The sequence below is a fragment of the Lolium rigidum genome, chromosome 1 (assembly GCF_022539505.1).
Source record: "Lolium rigidum isolate FL_2022 chromosome 1, APGP_CSIRO_Lrig_0.1, whole genome shotgun sequence".
Taxonomy (NCBI): domain Eukaryota; kingdom Viridiplantae; phylum Streptophyta; class Magnoliopsida; order Poales; family Poaceae; genus Lolium; species Lolium rigidum.
Window position 1 is genome coordinate 62,757,884 of NC_061508.1, and position 18,574 is coordinate 62,776,457.

General features: G+C 47.9%; 3 protein-coding genes across 3 annotated transcripts in view; 2 read left to right on the forward strand and 1 right to left on the reverse strand.

Annotated features, from left to right (window-relative positions):
* The first annotated feature begins 604 nt into the window (after positions 1 to 604).
* LOC124685418 (peptidyl-prolyl cis-trans isomerase CYP40-like) lies at positions 605 to 7,390 on the forward strand. The gene is made up of 10 exons (XM_047219757.1): positions 605 to 956; positions 2,640 to 3,140; positions 4,175 to 4,262; positions 4,367 to 4,419; positions 4,985 to 5,089; positions 6,526 to 6,601; positions 6,684 to 6,721; positions 6,803 to 6,883; positions 6,984 to 7,068; positions 7,147 to 7,390. Exons 1-9 carry the CDS (start codon positions 747 to 749, stop codon positions 6,993 to 6,995), a joined length of 1,164 nt encoding a protein of 387 aa, XP_047075713.1. The 5' UTR covers positions 605 to 746; the 3' UTR covers positions 6,996 to 7,068; positions 7,147 to 7,390.
* Positions 7,391 to 12,005: 4,615 nt separating this feature from the next.
* LOC124674275 (blue copper protein 1b-like) lies at positions 12,006 to 13,311 on the forward strand. The gene is made up of 2 exons (XM_047210317.1): positions 12,006 to 12,183; positions 12,818 to 13,311. Exons 1-2 carry the CDS (start codon positions 12,006 to 12,008, stop codon positions 13,078 to 13,080), a joined length of 441 nt encoding a protein of 146 aa, XP_047066273.1. The 3' UTR covers positions 13,081 to 13,311.
* Positions 13,312 to 13,492: 181 nt separating this feature from the next.
* Positions 13,493 to 18,574, reverse strand: part of LOC124708812 (pentatricopeptide repeat-containing protein At5g18475-like) — a 40,516-nt gene continuing 35,434 nt past the window's right edge. The window contains exon 2 of the mRNA XM_047240470.1: positions 13,493 to 15,602. Within this exon, the coding sequence (XP_047096426.1) occupies positions 14,053 to 15,602 (1,550 nt within the window). The 3' untranslated portion in view covers positions 13,493 to 14,052. The remainder of the gene's footprint in view (positions 15,603 to 18,574) is intronic.

Here is an 18,574-nt window from a genome sequence, read left to right on the forward strand (position 1 = left end):
CGAACCCCGGCGACGCGTGGAGGCTGCGCGCGACCGACGAGACGTCTCGCCCGCCCCTCCGTCGCCATTAAGGCAAAGATGGCGCCGTGTGTCACTGCGCGCGAATAACTTCCGTCGCGAGGTAGGCGACGGTTAGGTTAAAATTAACTGTGCCGCTGACGGGTCGGCCCCGCCACTCCCCGCCTCGCTTTTCGTTGTGTCTGGCGTCCCCGGTGTGTCCTCTGTGGGACGGGGACGGGCTCAGGGCGCCGGACACCGTATCGGACCGCGCCGGACAAAAAAGAGCTTTGGGAGACGCGGCTAGAACGCATTTTCTGTTCGGCGTACCCCAAATCCCTTTAGGGGACGATTTGGGGAACGCGGCTGGAGATGCTCTTTTTTTTTTTTTTTTTTTTTTTCGAATTTTTTTTTTTTTTTTTTGCGAAAGCTGGAGATGCTCTTAGACAGGTCGACCCAAGTCTTTTGGGTGCAGTAGCGAAATTTGTTGGAGAGCCGGGCACGCGCTCCCCGCACGCATCGGCAAAACCACGAGCCCTTGTCAGCGACGACCGGATAAACCCAGCCAGACCTGCCAATAAAACTCCGGGACCGAAAACTTTACCCTAGCCCCCACACCACACCACCTCGCCGGCCCGCACGCGGTTCTCGCCGTTATTCTCCCGAGGAGCGCCACCACCATCTCCACTTCCCCCGCCGCACCTCCACAAGCTCGCTCCACTCGGCCTAGGGTTGGATCTCGAGGCGCAATGGAGGGCGTGACACCGGCGGCGGCGGTGGCGGCGGAGGTGAAAAACCCGAGGGTCTTCATGGACGTCACCATCGGCGGCGAGATGGAGGGGAGGATCGTGATAGAGCTGTACGCGTCCGTCGTTCCGCGCACGGCGGAGAACTTCCGCGCGCTCTGCACGGGAGAGAAGGGCGTCGGCGCCGCCTCCGGCAAGCCGCTTCACTTCAAGGTTAGTAGTAACTGCCGATTTGATTGTAGCGTCACAGACTCTGCTCCTGCTCTGTTCTGCTCGGTTCGGTGCTGCTGCAGACGGATTTTGGGGTTGGAATACGAAACTCGCTCTGGTCGAGCGGATCGATCTGGGAGCAGCTTGCGTAATCAGTGGCCGCTCAGTGTAGTAACTGCCTGTGTTGGTGCGATCTGGTTGCTCCCCTTAACTTTTCAAGGGAAATTTCCAAGGGGTGGGTATTGACGCTGATTGCGCAGCCCTAAAATCGTTAAAATTGTATTTTGACCAAGCCTCCTCTCCCTTTTTTTAGAAAACATTCGTTTCTGTGGCGAGCAATTTGCTGTCCCTGTAATTAGATAGCCGCTCCTATTCGTAATTGAAATCTGTCTTTACCTGCTCAGTCTACGTGCTAACCAGTGCCTCCTGTTCCTCTTTGTTTTTTTTCCACACTATTCAGAAGTACTACTGCTTTTGCTGTGATGTCAAATCGTGTGTCCTTTGACGTGTAGTTAACCCTTCAGCACTGCCACCACAAGTTCTGGCACTGTTAACAAGGGCCCCCCTCCCTTTTGACTTCATTCTAAATCTGCACCGTGCACATATTAACATATAAGTACCATCCCGTGATAGCTTTTTGTGTTTTGTCATTTGCTTGTCGGATCTGGGAACCTATACTCGTTTCCCTTTTCCCTTTTATTAAAAGGTGCCACCTTTGCTTTTTGCTGTTACAGTGTCCCTAAATCTATCTTGGAGTAGGCAATGATATGCTATCAGCCGTACAATGCAATATACCCAGCAAGATCTCGTGATTAGGTCACGTGGAGGTCGAGGTCCTTGTACACGCCAGGACTACAATGCTGTTTGCAATAGTGCCTGGTGTTTTCATCACAAAAATATTCCGTTGACCGGACAGCTTACGAAAATAAACCCGAGAATACATGCTAAGTCTGAAAGATTGTGTGTTTCGTAAAGAAGCATGTTCATAGATAGCATAACAGGCCTTGTAGCTTGTCAGAAGAGACAAAAGCCAGCACTGTTCTGATTTTCTTTGCCACGCATTTTGTTTTATGAATAGAAAAAAGTCAACACAGTACCTAGATTTGCTTTGCCACTCCTTTTGATTTGTGTATGGTCACTATTCTGACGTATAGTCAAGGACAAGAATTGTTTGTTCCTAGAGGGGCTGAGCACGTGCTTGGTATTTGGGTAACGGCTTGTCTTCTTGCATCTGGTGTAAGAATTAACTGCTGAGCTGATCAACCTGAGTGAAACCATGGAAGTGGGAAAAGTCATGCTTGGGGACTCCCAAGGTACATGATTGGTATTTTTGGGTTTCAGGCATTGGGGACACGTACTAATAATTGGTTAATCTTTTATTGCCGTTATTAAATTGAGTTAGTGTTTCTTTGAGAGAGCCACCCACCATCTTAGCTGATGATTACTAGTGACGAATCATCTTTCCCTCTTGGATGAAAATAAAATACTCGGTACAAGAATGGGAATTGATTGGTGTTCCTTTTGTGTTGAATTGTTTGTTTCTTTGTCATTTCAATTTTCAATTTTTGCCACGAAAAAATACAAGGTGAAATTTTGACGGCCCGGTTATGTATGCTGTGCTGATTTGCTTGCCAGTTAGTCACAGTAACGACTAAACAAATCTTTTTTATATTGATGTTCTTGCAGGGATCATTCTTCCACCGCATTATCAAAGGTTTTATGGTACAAGGTGGAGATTTTACTGCTGGTGATGGAACGGGAGGGGAGTCAATTTATGGTTCAAAGTTTGAGGACGAGAACTTCATTTTAAAGCATGAGAGGAAAGGAATATTATCGATGGCTAATTCTGGTCCCAACACAAATGGATCTCAGTTTTTCATCACTACCACCCGAACACCTCACTTAGATGGGAAGCATGTAGTTTTTGGAAGAGTAATAAAGGGAATGGGGGTGGTTCGCTCATGTGAGCACATTCCTGTTGGAGAAGCTGACCGTCCCACAGCTGATGCCGTAATTTTTGATTGTGGGGAACTCCCTGAAGGTGCCGATGATGGAGTTGTGAACTTTTTCAAGGATGGTGACATGTATCCTGACTGGCCAAATGATCTTGAAGAGAAGCCTACAGAGGTTTCATGGTGGATGGATGCTGTGGAGTATGCTAAAGCTTTTGGGAACAGTAACTTTAAGGTAATTCTCTCTTAGATATGTTCCACTCTGTTTTGTTTGGATTACTGGTCTTCATTTGGTTCCGCTGGAACCAAATCAGTGTATGAGTAACTTTGGAGTGAAATGAAAAAAAGAAGATAAACATCAATAGTGTCAGTACTTGTTGATAGGCTAAAAGTATATCATCAGAAATTAGTCATATGTAACTGAAGCCCTTGGTTACTCGCAACTTGCTAAGTTACTATTTGACACATTTATGTTTTCGCAACTGTACGCTGTTTGTGCTAAGTGGCTGTGGTTTAGTCGACTACCTTCTGTATAAATGAAATCCCTGTGTATGTAGAAACTGAGCTTAGAAACTGAGCCTAAATCAGTTTGTGGGAGGTGTAGGTGCACACCCTCACTCCCACGGTCAAGTCGTCTTTGGCTCAGATTTGTGTTTCTGTTGTCTTAATCAAAAAGAAATCCAGCTCCTCTTAGGTATTATTGTTTTGTATCCTGGTGTATATCATCTACGATGACTGACCTTTGATTTCAACATACAGAAGCTACAAATTATATTAGTCTCGTCTTTTATCTCAGATGTGTTCTCAGTGTTCGCAACAATAGTTACTGCTGTTGCTGATGCTATTCGTACCCATGCATCTTTTAAATAGGATTAAGAACTAACAACCTTAACTACTAGCTTGAATCTGGATTGCTCAGATCAATCATAGTGAAAGTCACAAACACTACAAAAGACCATGTTTCTTTGTGGTTATCGTTTATACCTTCATCAACTGCATTTATGCTTGGTGGCTAATATTTGAATTCTCATAGCATGTAGTCATGACTCTACAAAAGACCCTAGAGTTTTTGTACTTAGCGTTTGTACTTGTATCATGCATATCCTGTGTCAGATAAGCTACTTCAGATTGTAGTCATGACTCTTGTGCTTGTCTCATGGAATTTTCAGAATTAGAGTTCTCAGCTAATCTTATATTGCACATATATATAATGTTGTATTTCCCCATCTGGTTTCCTAAAGCTAAAGCTACTGCTCCTATTCTGTACAGAAACAAGATTACAAGACAGCCCTGAGAAAGTATAGAAAAGCTCTGCGCTACTTGGATGTTTGCTGGGAGAAAGAAGAGATAGATGAAGGCAAATTTTACTGTTTCCACTTTCCACTAGAACTGTGCAGTTTTAATTTGTTGGTTCTGTCACATCATGCATACTGAGTAATATGAATATGTGTTGATATGCAGAGAAGAGCACAGCACTACGGAAGACCAAGTCCATAATACTCACGAATAGCTCTGTAAGTTCTGTTTTTCAGTCTAACTACTTTTTTGCTGGATAGGTATCTGCTGTTCTTTTATCTAGAGAACTGCGATTTTAATATCTTGACCAGCTCTGCTACATAACTACATGGCGTAGCCACACGGCTGTCTCGTAGTGTCCAGCAAGCTCTTAGAAATGTGCATAACTAATATAGTGCTACATGGTTCATGTCTATAATTATCTGTTGAAAAAACTGCAGTTTACCAAGCTCTGCCACACCAGTTAACTAAATGGTTGGCTGGTAGCATCTAACGAAGCTTTTAGAAAGGTGCATAACTTAAGATAGATAGTCCTCTACAACGCAGAGGAGCATTAATCTTTGAGCCCCTTGTTTACAAGTTTGTATACAGATTTCATGTTTTCTCTAAACTCTTATCATCACTGTGGCTCATTGCATTCAAAATTCTATCTGCTAGTCATTGTTTATTATTGTCTTAAACCCATGCAATGATGCTGGAGTTGATCGATGATTCTATACAATCTACAGACTGTACTATTGCACTAATGGTACTTGTTTCCTGAAACTGAGATACTTCCTTCAGGCATGCAAAATGAAGTTGGGAGATTTGACGGGTGCTTTGCTGGATGCGGATTTTGCACTGCGTGAAACGGATGGGAATGCTAAGGCTTTTTTCCGACAAGGACAGGTAGGTATTGACCTTGGTTTAGCAGTTGTAAGTTCTTCATTATGCTTTTCTCCAATGTTCAGGATATCGTTAGCTGGTAACCGGTTGGTCGGGCTGGGATAAACGATTAACCGGTTACTCGGCCGATTAACTGAATTTATCGGTAGGCCATTAATCGGTAGAATACATAGGAAACTGCTAACATATTGCCAACATGTAGCTAGTTTTTTTGGTACAATCCCATGCTCCAAGGCTCTAGGCATTGTAATATACCAAAATATACTACCATATGCATGTAAAAAACACAGTCAAGAGGTAATTAAGGTAATATACCAAAAATCCAAAATATACCACTATAGCCAGAAAATGAAATCTAGTTAACCGCCTAGGCCCGATTAGCCGGTCTGACAGCCGATAAATTGGCTTGTCAGACTGATTAGTCGCCTGGACCAGTTAACTCACCAAATAGGCCCTTATCGTTTCGGTGACCTCCGATTTGCAGTTAATCGGCCAGTTAACTGAAATATTGGCCGATATTTGGAACAATGCTTTTCTCCAAACTTTAGATTGGTTGCAGTTGCATGCATGCTTTTGTTTCTGCCATGCTCTCAAAACACTTGAAATCTCATATTACCATTCGTTGCCAACCCATAGGGGTTTCTTACCTTGAGCATGTACATACATTTTCAAGGGTTCATCTTATTTAAGTACTTAACAATATTTTCCCTCGTTATCTAAGATAATTTTAACTCCCTCCGGTTCAAAATAATTGCCCCAAAATGGATGTAGTTACACACTAAAACATGTGATACATTCATTTTACGGCAATTATTTTGAACTGGAGGGAGTAGAATTTTTTTATTAGAAAGATGTCTTGAGAAGAATGTGACATTTACAGTGGAAAAGGGTCATATGTATGTGTTATACAGATTTCAAATATTGTTAACATTCCTGCCTAGCTCCCTATAAAATTCTTGACAGTTAAGCATGAATACATGCCTTTGGTCTGCTATGTGTTTTTCTGCTGCTCCTTAGCTCATGTATTAGATTGTTGCTGTTTGTTCTGTTACAAACAACCTCCAAACTCAGTAGCATGACAAGTATTTTGGACCGGAGGGAGTAGTATAATTTTGCAATCAATTAGGAGTTAACAACAATCATAGCTTGCTTGGACTTAATACGGTGCGGACCAATGTTTCGCCATAGATACATGCACGATAACTCTTATTAGTGGTCGATTGGTCAGCTAGTTCAATCTGACATTCTAAAAGAAAAAAAATCTTTTGAGAGTTGAAATTTACTTATGTTGCTATTATTTGTTTCCGACACTTCATGTATGCAATTGAGGTGACCAATATATCCGTGCCTTTTATGCATGTAACACATTCAACAACAGTATTATGTTACGACCTGTTTGTATATGTAACTAATTCTGATAGTTTGAATGCGATCTGCAGGCACACATGGCACTTAATGACATTGATGCAGCCGTGGAAAGCTTCCAGAATGCGTTGGACTTGGAGCCGAGTGATGGTTTGTCTCTTTACTCTTCATTGCCAATCCTTTCTCCGAGCAATTGATGTGTATCTAATGAGTTTGCTTGGATAACCTGCAGGAGGAATCAAACGAGAGCTGGCTGCTGCAAAGAAGAGGGTTAGTCTTGATTTGATTTCGTGATGAACCTGGTTTGTGGAGATATGTTCATTTTTATCAATTCTTTGGAAACTATCACAGGTTGCCAACAGATTAGATAAGGAGCGAAAGTCATTTGCTAGGATGTTCCAATCTTCAGGAAAATCAGATGAGAACAACAAAGTAATTTTCATGTAACATTTTATATTGTTAATTTTCTGCTCTAGGCATTGAGTTCAGGCCAGGCCAAGGTTCTAATGTTCATTTATTCTTTCTCTTGTAGGAGGACAACTGATCTGTAGTTTCTCCCCCTGGCAAACTTTTGGTCGCTTAATCTGGGATAGACACTAGAACTGTCAGCGGAAAAGGTTCTAGTTTTCTTGATGCACACGAATTGAAGGATGCTTATGCCTTGAAAAAAAATTGAAGGATGATTTGTGTTGCAGGTATACCAAGGAGCACTGCCTAGCAACAATTGAATCTAGATACAGGAAAAAATAGTGGGGGCCTGGGGGGGGGGGAGAGCTTTTGTCTTTTTACTACAGAGGTAGTCAATGTTGTCGTGTCGTTTGAAAAAACCTGAGACACTGAACTAAGCAGTGCAATTTTCAGACGTTGCAACTGGCATGCATGCCACTTAATAGACATTTCCTCTTGTTTGGTCCCATCGTGGTCAAGCCTGACAGTTGATAATCTTTGTGCACCCTTTGGTTTTGTGATTATCTCTGTGTACCTTTTGTCTGCCACATATGCTTGCTGCCAAACGCAGCAGATCCGGTGCTTTTGACATGTTTAGCTTTGGCAGTGGGGTTTCCCCTGGAGCATGCGTCTCGGCCTCGGCCCATGACGTGCGTTTTGGCACGATTCGGGCTTAGCAAACGATCTCTTGTGGTCGTGATTTTTTTGTTCGATCCATATTTATTCTGGTACCATATTGGTTTCCCACGTTGGTTTATGGGTATATTGTCGGTTTTCCTGTATTGCTAGCTAATCTTACACTAGACGACACCCCTCCAGTCCCTTGTCTTCTTTAGAGCAGAATATGTACAATGCGAGTGCTTAAATGGGTGTCTAGCAAATAAACAGGTCTCTTTTGTTAGGCAGGTTTACCTTATATTTTAGCAATGTGGATGATTAGAAAAGTAGGATTATGAGGTTTGGTTTGCACAAGTTTCTTCGAAAAGATTTTCCGTGGCAACTACATTTCCTTTTCTTCTGGCTTGTACAATGCCGCCTTTGCCCGTATACACTTTCCTTCTTACGGGTATACACTTCCTATACTGCGTAGTATTATACAAAAGTCCACTCATTTGAAAGAAGACATTGAAGCTGAGCCAGGCTGTACGAAGCCTGCACACATACTCCATTATTGATATACGGCATGTGAGTACGTGACACATTGTCCATTCATATCTTGTGGCTTCTGCATTACTCCCTCCGTCCACAAATAAATCATGTAAGTTTTTCAAGATAAATTATAAACTCTTCTTTAATTTTTTCACCTTCAATAAGCTAAATGCATGTAGAAAATAAGAAGAACATGTACTTAATATTACTGGGTTTTGGGTTTAATTTCCGTGCAATGAGAGTGAAATAATTAAATTGCATTAGGAAGATAGAAATACTCTCCTTTGTGAACAAAGTTTAGAGCTAGATGTTCACTTATTTAAAAACGGAGGGAGTACATCACCTTTAAGCAATACTCATATTATCTAAATCTATCTCTATATTGATAGTTGTGTTATGAGATTCTCCATTGGAAACATCGGCCTTCTGTATTTTGTGTTGCACATAACAGCCTATTTTTGGATAATGAGAAAAGAACGAAAAACGTGAGCGGTGTAGAGATACACCCCTCGCGTCGCTCTAGGGGCGAAACCTAGCACCGCTGAAGCTTCTCCCTTGGCCTTCCCTGTCGCTGCCACCGACGGCCTCCTCCGCGACGGTGGCGGCACCCCGTTGCCGAGGTGGTTGGGGAGATCCTGGGCGCGTTGTGGAGGACCGACTCGTAAGGGCAGCGGCGGCCGGGCTTGAGGAAACCGAGCCGACGGGCTCGAGTGGGGCTGCGGTGGTGGCTGCTCGATCGTGCCTGCTCCGGCGGCGGTCGCCATCGGCACGGGGCTATGCGGGGCGGCCTGGTTGGCATCCTCCCAGATCGAGATCCGCCCGATTTGGGGGCGTGCAGGTCGGCCTCGTTAAAGAAGGCCAGCTGGTGGTGTCGGGGTGGTGCCCCCGACAGCGAGCAACTGACAAGGGAGGCCGGTCTGCATCTTCGGCGCTGGTGGCTGGTCGGAGAAGAGGATGCCGGGGCAGCGGCCCTGGGGGCGCGGTGGTGATGGGGATGTGCTGGCGTGGCGGTCGCCTTCTAGGCGGCTGCGGAGGCCCACCGTGTGTGGCAGGCTAGCTGGGGTGCGGCGGCCCTGGCTGGTTTCTGCATGCATGTGGAGGAGGTGTGCCATGGTGCAAGGACGGCGGCGCGGTTCTAGGTGGGCGTGGTGCTGAGTTCAACGTCTTGGGATGGTGGCAGGTTGACGTGAAGGGTTGGCCTGCTACGCGTGGAAGCTGGAGCGGCGACTCCGGGAGCGAGGTGGTGGTGTTGCTTTGCCCTAGCCGCGTGGGTGGGGGTGGGAGGGCATGCTCCCGTTGGCGTGGGCAGCGTCCCTTTGGCTGGTGGTCTATGCCCATCCGACGTTTTGGGTTGTCCTCGCGATAGCCCAGTGGAGGCAGGCGGTGGTCATAGGTCTTCGGATCAAAATCATGCCCGACTTTGTCGGTGCCGACAATGGCGTCGCCTACGGGCGTCACTTTCCCTTCTTGATGGCGTTGTCGTGGAGTCCTGACACCTCTCCGCCCATCTCTCCGGGGTGAATATCCAAATCCAGTTTGCCGAATTGGATGACAGCGGCATCTTTGGATGTCGTGACATGCTTGGAGGTGTCATTTTTCGGAGCCTTGGAAGACACTTGTTGTCGATGCTTGCACCACTGCTTTGGGTCGAGGTCTTCGGGTACCGTCAGTGTGCGAGTGCCGCTGACTTGCTTATTGCGGTCTGCCTCACCCCTCGAAGTTTGAAAGGCCTAGCCGTTCCTTTCGGCTGTGACTTCCTTTCCAGGGATGACATGGACCGGGAAGTCGTGGTGCTCGCCGTTGCCGTCGTGCTTGTGTCATTCGACGGCATTCCATACCTAGTTGAGCTAGGTCGTGTGGCCAAGTGTGGTTTTCACCAGTTTTTCCTAAAACTATGCCGTGTAGGTTTTCTTTGTCTGATTTTTTTGTATATACCGGACACGGGTGTCAAGTTTGTATCGGTTTTTTTCCGGGTTTCCTTATAAACTAGCTAAATTTTCCTCTTCTTAACGAATAGGCAGAGTTCTTGCCGGGTGCTCCAAAAGAAAAAAAGGAACGAAAACAAGTCATACAGACAAAATCGGTGCACACCGAGAAGACAAATATGTCCCCTAGTGAACTGTGACTTGAGTTTGACATGATGATGTTAGCATTGCTTCACAGACCACATTGTGATCTAACTAGCTTCAGTATACATGGTTACTAAAAATTATGTCCTTACCATGTGGATGGAAATACTTTAATTTTCTGCCTTTCTTCCCCTGTAAGCCATGACATGATTTGTACATTTCTGCTTATAGACCATACCTACCACAAACAGCTTCCTAGTTGCAAAACATGCAAAAAAAGAAAAAAAGGTCCAGGCAAGCAATATTCCCATCAATACCAAACACGATCGTAGTTTGTCAATCCTCATATGGATGCCATGAACTGCACGTAAATAGACACGCAGAGATGGGCACGCACTGATGGCTTTGTATGCTTAAGCTTTCGAATGGCCGGTCCCGAAAGAGCCAAACCAGTGCCCATTTATGCGACTAAAATGATCACTAAGCCGCCCATCTTTTAATCTTGTCTTCCAAGGTACGCATACGCGCCACTGGTATATGTGTGGTCACGAGCGAGTAGCAGCGCGTAGAAGGTAGAGCCTACCTAGCTCACATGTCAAAGACCAGAGGACTTGTGGATATGTATGCACGAAACTAATGATGCACACAACGCATGCACCCGCTGGCTCAGTTCGAGATCTGTATGCAGTGATCGACAGAAGAACGTACATCACACGCTGGTGACATCGGTAGACGGCGTACTCAAACTCCTTGAATGATTAAACGAATGACCTATGCATATGTTGGGGTTGTGCAAATTGTATTGAATGTTTCAGCTTATCTACTCCCTTGATTTGTCTTGCGAATGATCTAAACAAAGATAATTTTTTCCCCATAGGCTGAGAGAAAACATTCTTCCTGTGAATTGCTGGAACGTGCACGCATTGCTCACGTCATGGCTTCCGTGACTGAATCCCAAAGTTAAACATGTCGGAAGCATATTAATCACTCCAAGGTAAGCGATCAATTGTTCACCAGGGAGATAAAATGAGTTCAGAGATCTTGTGTGTGACGGCGACAAATTCTCCGCGCCATTTTGACGACTAGCTGACCCTAACGTACGGTGCTAGCAAGGGATTGGTGGATTGCTTGACGGTGGTCGTGGAACACAAAAACTATTACTACTTGCTACTCAACCAGCAAGGCAACACTCCGGCCATTAACTTACAGCCACACATTAAGCACTTACTGAAAGCAACGCTGAGCGTCTCAGCATGACGCGATCATGAAGCAAGCATTGTACTATACAACGTACACTAATATACTCTGCTTCCTATTAATAAACACACAAAAGTACGTGCTACATCGACCAATCGCGCCACCCTAATACTCCACAGTTATCATGGCCTTAATCCTCTACGTAAGGTAATCACTGATCCATGGCTAATGACCCTGCACTAGGGGAACACCTCAGCGGCGACGTAGAAATGACTGGAGACGGTAGATGCTACTGCCGCTAAGCTCCACACCACTGATGCTCACCAAACCCCCCTTATTCGTGCCGCCACTAAGCACGCTCGCTCAGGTCGCTAATGGCGCACCAACGTTACGACCAACCCCAAACGAGAGGAGCCTAAGTGCATTGCCGCTTTAACCGTCTGATCTGAAAACTAAACAACGACCCATCGAGCTGTTTTTCCAGGTCTCTGTCGACCTGGTCGGAACTCGGGGTCGGCGCAAGTCAACTTTGCACATCATCACGCACACTCCAGCTCCGTCCTGTAACCCCTCGCCGGCGCCTATTTATACCCGCACCATGCCATGCTCAACACAAATCAAACCAAACCAAAGCATCCAGTAATAGCGAGCAAAATAAGTAGCACCAACAGTTTCGTTTCTGGTTGAAATCGATGGAGGCGAGGGGTAGAGCCATGGCTGCCGCCGCGGTTCTCGTGCTGCTGGTTCTCGTCCCGGAGGCATGCCGGGCGGAGCGGTTCATTGTCGGCGACGCGGCCCGGTGGACATGGGGCTACAACTATACCGACTGGGTCGTCAAGAAGGGACCCTTCTTCCAGAACGACAGCCTCGGTACGATGCTTCGGTGCTCTGCTTTCCTTTCTTTGGCCTTAATTCAGTCCAGTACTTGGTGGTGTGGCTTTGCAGGATACACTTTGTGTTGGGTTTTGCCATTACCATAATAGGATGTAGGCATTTTGAGCAACTAACTGCGACATATGGTTTTTAAACAAGTTTGCACAAAATATGTTCAGTCTATTGTGGTGTCATTTTGCATTAGCTGGCCTTCTAAAAGCTCCTCGTGTCTTGCTAACAGGATACAATAACTAACTGCAGCAACTACTTTTTAAGCAACAACAAAATTCTTTCATCAACTACATAAAGACTCAGCAAACTAGCAGTTGGTTTGCACATGGGAATGACATTTCTTTTGGACAGTCACAGGGTACACCTGACGATCCAACAATTTTGTGGTAAAGCTATCCTATATAGATGAAAATTCATGCAATAACAGACAATTAATGTACCTAACCCCACAGCAGCCCAGGTTGGACACCACCACTACCAGCCTGCTCTCACTGCCAGCCTGCCTAACTGGCTTTCACTTCACGTCACATAAGTATTTACCGGACAGTAGATCTATATAGATATGAAATGCAAAATTCTTAGAAATACTTACTGGGTTTGGATGGGCGTGCATATGCAGTGTTCAGGTACGATCCGCCGAATGCGACGACGCACGCGCACAGCGTGTACATGATGAAGAACTTGGCGGACTACCAGTCGTGCAACCTCAACGCGTCCAAGCTGGTGGCCGACGTGATGCAGGGCGCCGGGTCCGGCTTTGAGTTCATCCTCAAGAAGCGTAAGATGCACTACTTCGTCTGCGGCGAGCGCGGCGGCATCCACTGCAACGCTGGCCAGATGAAGTTCATCGTCAAGCCCAAGAGCTCAGTCTGCCGCGACTGACCCACCGCCCCAGCTGTTGTGGTCGACCTTCTTCTGCATGCCACCTTCTTCTGTTGCTGCCGCTGGCTGAAATCATTTATTATGCTTGCTTCTAAGTTATCGATTGTTACATTTATATGTGGTTTATCTGTGGTGCGTGATAGTGTTTATGCATGACTCGGCTGTGCATGTGAATTGTGGCTTGTGTTGTTACAAATCAAAGGAGGATGTAATGAGAAATGAGGGACTATAGGTAGCTAGTGTGTTCATGAGAATTGAGTTCCAAAAATGAACCAAGATTGCTGTCCAAGGAAATGTTCTCAATCATATCATATCTGGATAATAACTATTTCCTTTCTAAAACATGTGTGCTAAAGCAAATAACTACAATCAGATACCATGGACGATAGGAATCTCATTGACGAGTGCACACAATAGCAGCAAAAGAACGATAAACTAAGATGAGAGATGGGTGCAATTCATGAAGGTTGTTTCAGTGACCTGACCATTGGTCAGCAGTAAGCCAGGTAAATCTATCTGAGAGTGAGTAGAAGACACACCAGAAAAATGAGCACCTGTCTTCCACATGGTTATTTCATCTTCAGTTTCCTTGGTCAGTGCTGATGCCAATTATTTTGATATGGGCACGAAAACATCGAAGTAATCAATGCTCCGTGCCCATCTTAAAAAGTTGTCCCAACTCAGAATGGTTGTGGACTTCATCGTAGCAAACTGCCTCAGGATGCCAGCCTTGTTGTAGTTTGATTGCGAACAAGATTCTATTGCAGATCACACGGCCCCTGCATTATTTTGTGGACTGCATCTTGCTTGTGATCAGTTCTGGCTTGCATATAGATCATACATGCCTAATCATCTTGCGTGGAAGTGCTTTCTTCACTCTGTCATCACTCCATTGTTGAGCGATCTTCATACCGGATTTGCATCCTCTTTCAGGTAAAAAATAGAGCCATTCTGGGTGCTGAGTTCACTTGCTTACCCTTCTGTAATCAAGACATCCAGAAGCTCAACAGATCTCCTAAGCTTTCTGTCCCGGCACACAGCCTCGATCAGCTTTTCCCAACAACTAGCCTCTGGCATGAATCCAACTTTGGCCAATCCATACAATGCGACCGTGGCATCCGCTACACGGCCAACATCACACAGACCAATCAACAGGGTGTTTGAGGCTGCATAGTGTGGTCGAAATCCTCGTCCGAGCATCAGTCCGAGCAAGCCAACGGCCTTCTCCATCTCTCCACGTGAGCACAGACTATTCATCACAATCCGATAGCTTGCGACGTTCAGTTGAACCCCTTCCAGTGGCACTCTCCCGAGCAAGTCCATGGTTTCCACCATCCGCCCATCCTTGCACAGCCCCTCGATCAGCAAATTGTATGTGACTACATCAGCCTTACATCCCTTCCCCCTCATCTCCATCACAAGATCGATCCCCTCATCAACACTCCCATGTCTACAAAGGCACCCGATCAGCGCCGTGTAGCTGACGGCGTCTGGCTCCACCCCAGCAGTCCTCATCTCCTCAAACACCAGCTTCGCATTTCCCACATCCCCTTTCCTACAATGCCCATTTATAAGAGTGGCGTAGTTGAAAGCGTTTGGCTCGCAGTCATTCTTCCTCATAAATCCGAACATGGTCCGCGCCTTCTCCACCTGCCCCAGCCTGCAGAATCCGTCGATGATCACGTTGTACGTCAGCTGGTCCGGCACGATGTGGTCTTTCTCGATCATCTCCTCGAACAGTTCAAACGCTTCCTTCATCTTGCCCGCACGAGACAGCCCACCTATCAAGGTCGAGTAGGTGACCAGGTCTGGCCTCACGTCGCCGCAAGCGTACTGACGCATTTCGTCGAGCACCCTGAAGGCGGTCTCGGAGTCGCCGCTCTTGACGTAGTGCTTGATGAGGATGTTGTAGACGCAGGTGTTGGGGGCGGGGAGGTACCTGTTCCTGGGGTCGCGCAGGTCGGCGATGAGGTCGGCGAGGACGCCCGGGCAGCGGGAGGAGACGAGGCGGTCGAGGCAGACGGCGAGGGCCTTGTGCGAGACGCGGGTGCGGCGGAGCAGCGAGGGCATGAGGCGGAGGAGCGTGAGCGCGTGGTCGGGTGGCAGGAGGCGGAGGAGCGGCAGGAAGTGCGGCTCGAGGAAGCGGCAGGGCGCGGAGGCCGCGCGGCGGAGGACGGCGGCGGCGGCGGACGGGAGGCGCGCGCGCGCGAGGCGGATGAGCAGCGCGGAGAAGGTGGCCGCGGTGTGCGAGAAGCCGCGCTGCTCCGCGGCCGCGTTGAAGAGGTCGAGCGCGCGCTGCCCGGACTGGGAGGAGGCGATGAGGCGCGCCAGGTCCGGGTGGTCGACGTGGCGCGGCGGCGGCGAGGAGGGCGGCGGAGGGGGCGGGGGCGGCGCGGCGCGGGTGGGGCTGCGGTATTGGAGTGGCGAGATCCACGGGAGAGGTCGGGCTTTGGCGGACGCGGGCAGCGGCGGAGGTTTCATGGCCGGCGGTGGAAGGGCGGGAGTCTCGTCGATTCCGCCGTCTTCTCAGCTTCTGCCGGCACGGAGGGGACTGGAGATGGGCGGCGCCGCTCGGGGCGGCTACAGAATCGGCTGACCGGGCCGGGCGATTTGGGTGTTTGTTTGCGGCGGGGCGGCCGCACGCCGCAGTGTGTTTGTGGGAGGGAGGCGCGAGCGCGAAGTGGAAGTGCCGGGCCGTTGGGCGTTGGAAGTGGCTGGTATCACCGCGCCGCCGCAACTTCAAATCGGCAGCCCACACGGGCAGCAGCGCAACCAGTGACCGCTTGCTCTTCGACCATAGTGAATCGCGTTCCTATTCTCATCCAGCTTCCATTGCGGCGTGACGCATTTTAATGTCCGCAGCGTTCGTTTGCGTCGCGCTGCGGACCCAAAAAAAATTGTCCGCGCGTCCGTTTGCGTCTGGGGTCTGCTCTAGCGAAACGACGCATTTTTTTTCCTTTTTCCCCTCTTCTCCATTTAAACATAGTTTCAAATATAACATTTTGAAACATGATTTTACACAAACTAACACATAGTTTGGAACATGGTTTACACAAACTAACACATAGTTTGAACCATGGTTGACACAAATATAAAATTTAAAAAAATAGAAGCCAGTTGTGTTGATTTCCGTATGTTCGCTGCCAAGAAAGAACATTCAAGGGCACCCCCTCATCCAAACTGGAAAATCCAGCGGGAGGAGATGGTGCCCTTGTTGGTTCTACCGATGAAACGAACATCCAGAAACCTCGACTACTGGCTTCGTCTGGACCGTAGCCAGATTCGCTGCAAAGAAAGAACACTCAACGTTCTAACTATCGGTGTCGGAGCCGGAGTCGTCGGTGTGGTAGTGTTGTGGGTATACTTTATGGGTATATCAACGGCATGGCCTAGATCTGGCAAGCTCGGGTGGCCCATAGTTGGTGATGAGGCATGTGGCCCATCGGGCGGCCCGATTCTTCGTAGATACCGAAGGATGAAGTCCAGCCCGAGAACGAAAGCCGGATCTCAACCGACCTACAAAGGAGGCCGGATCCGTGACGGCCCATGAAGTATCCGGATCCGAGCCACGTACTTGGAGGGAGGCGGATCCTTGACGTACACGGCAAGAAATTGTACCGTAGTTAGGCAACTTGTATTCCGGCTAGGACTCTCGTGTAAACCCTAGATCCGTGCGCCTTTATAAGCCGGATCTCGGAGCCCTAGAGGCACAACCACAACTCATTGTAACAACGCGAAAGCGCCCAGATAATTCCAGACAAGCAGCAGTAGGCCCTGTCATCGTGCAGGTGTTCCAAAGCTGGGTAAATCGCGTACCACCGTCCCGTGTGCACTCCGCCCTATGGCCCCTACTTCTTCTCCCCCTCGTGAGGATCCCTCCTCCGAGGTACCGTCGATTAGGCAACACGGGACGGTGGTACGCGAGTTACCCAGCTTCGGAACACCTGCACGAGGACAGGGCCTACTGCTGCTTGTCTGGAATTATCTGGGCGCTTTCGCGTTGTTACGGTGTCGGAGCCGGAGTCGTCGGTGTGGTAGTGCTGCTGGCCGGGCTGTGTCGTCGAACACCTTGACGATCATCTCGCCGTCCCCCTCGTAGAGGAAGGTGAGCTGGCAGCCAGGCTCGAGGTCGAGGTCACGGGCGAACTTGTCCCACCCGGTGTGCAGGTACATCTTGCCCTGCCCGTCGAACAGGACCTCCACGGTCCAGCGGCAGAAGTTGCAGCTGGCCTCCCGTAGCTACAAGTGCGCCGGCTCGACGCCGTCGACGAACTCGGCGAACTTGTCTGGTAGCCGCTTGATGGCTGATGCGCGTGGTTGACGTATTGTCTTTTCGTTCGACACGCGTCCGTTGGGAACCCCAAGAGGAAGGTGTGATGCGCACAGCGGCAAGTTTCCCTCAGTAAGAAACCAAGGTTTATCGAACCAGTAGGAGTCAAGAAGCACGTGAAGGTTGATGGCGGCGAGATGTAGTGCGGCGCAACACCGGGGATTCCGGCGCCAACGTGGAACCTGCACAACACAACCAAAGTACTTTGCCCCAACGAAACAGTGAGGTTGTCAATCTCACCGGCTTCTTTGTAACAAAGGATTAGATGTATAGTGTGGAAGATGATTGTTTGCGAGAAAGCAGTAGAACAAGTATTGCGGTAGATTGTATTTCGGTATAAAGAATGGACCGGGGTCCACGGTTCACTAGAGGTGTCTCTCCCATAAGATAAATAGCATGTTGGGTGAACAAATTACGAGTTGGGCAATTGACAAATAGAGAGGGCATGACAATGCACATACATGTTATGATGAGTATTGTGAGATTTAATTGGGCATTACGACCAAAGTACATAGACCGCTATCCAGCATGCATCTATGCCTAAAAGTCCACCTTCAGGGTTATCATCCGAACCCCTTCCAGTATTAAGTTGCTAAACAACAGACAATTGCATTAAGTATGGTGCGTAATGTAATCAATAACTACATCCTCGGACATAGCATCAATGTTTTATCCCTAGTGGCAACAGCACATCCACAACCTTAGAGCTTTCTGTCACTGTCCCAGATTCAATGGAGACATGAACCCACTATCAAGCATAAATACTCCCTCTTGGAGTTACTAGCAAAAACTTGGCCAGAGCCTCTACTAATAACGGAGAGCATGCAAGATCATAAACAACACATAGACATGAATTGATAATCAACATAACATAGTATTCTCTATCCATCGGATCCCAACAAACACAACATATAGCATTACAGATAGATGATCTTGATCATGTTAGGCAGCTCACAAGATCCGACAATGAAGCATAATGAGGAGAAGACAACCATCTAGCTACTGCTATGGACCCATAGTCCAGGGGTGAACTACTCACTCATCACTCCGGAGCGACCATGGCGGCGTAGAGTCCTCCGGGAGATGATTCCCCTCTCCGGCGGGGTGCCGGAGGCGATCTCCGAATCCCCGAGATGGGATTGGCGGCGGCGGCGTCTGCGGAGG

Bases quoted from the DNA above. Each gene is read 5' to 3' on its own strand.
- LOC124685418 (XM_047219757.1), top strand. From the start codon at position 747: ATGGAGGGCGTGACACCGGCGGCGGCGGTGGCGGCGGAGGTGAAAAAC. The intron at 4,420-4,984 runs GTAAGTTCTGTT...TACTTCCTTCAG, and splicing joins TAATACTCACGAATAGCTCT to GCATGCAAAATGAAGTTGGG. The intron at 6,602-6,683 runs GTTTGTCTCTTT...GATAACCTGCAG, and splicing joins GGACTTGGAGCCGAGTGATG to GAGGAATCAAACGAGAGCTG.
- LOC124674275 (XM_047210317.1), top strand. From the start codon at position 12,006: ATGGAGGCGAGGGGTAGAGCCATGGCTGCCGCCGCGGTTCTCGTGCTG. The intron at 12,184-12,817 runs GTACGATGCTTC...GTGCATATGCAG, and splicing joins CTTCCAGAACGACAGCCTCG to TGTTCAGGTACGATCCGCCG.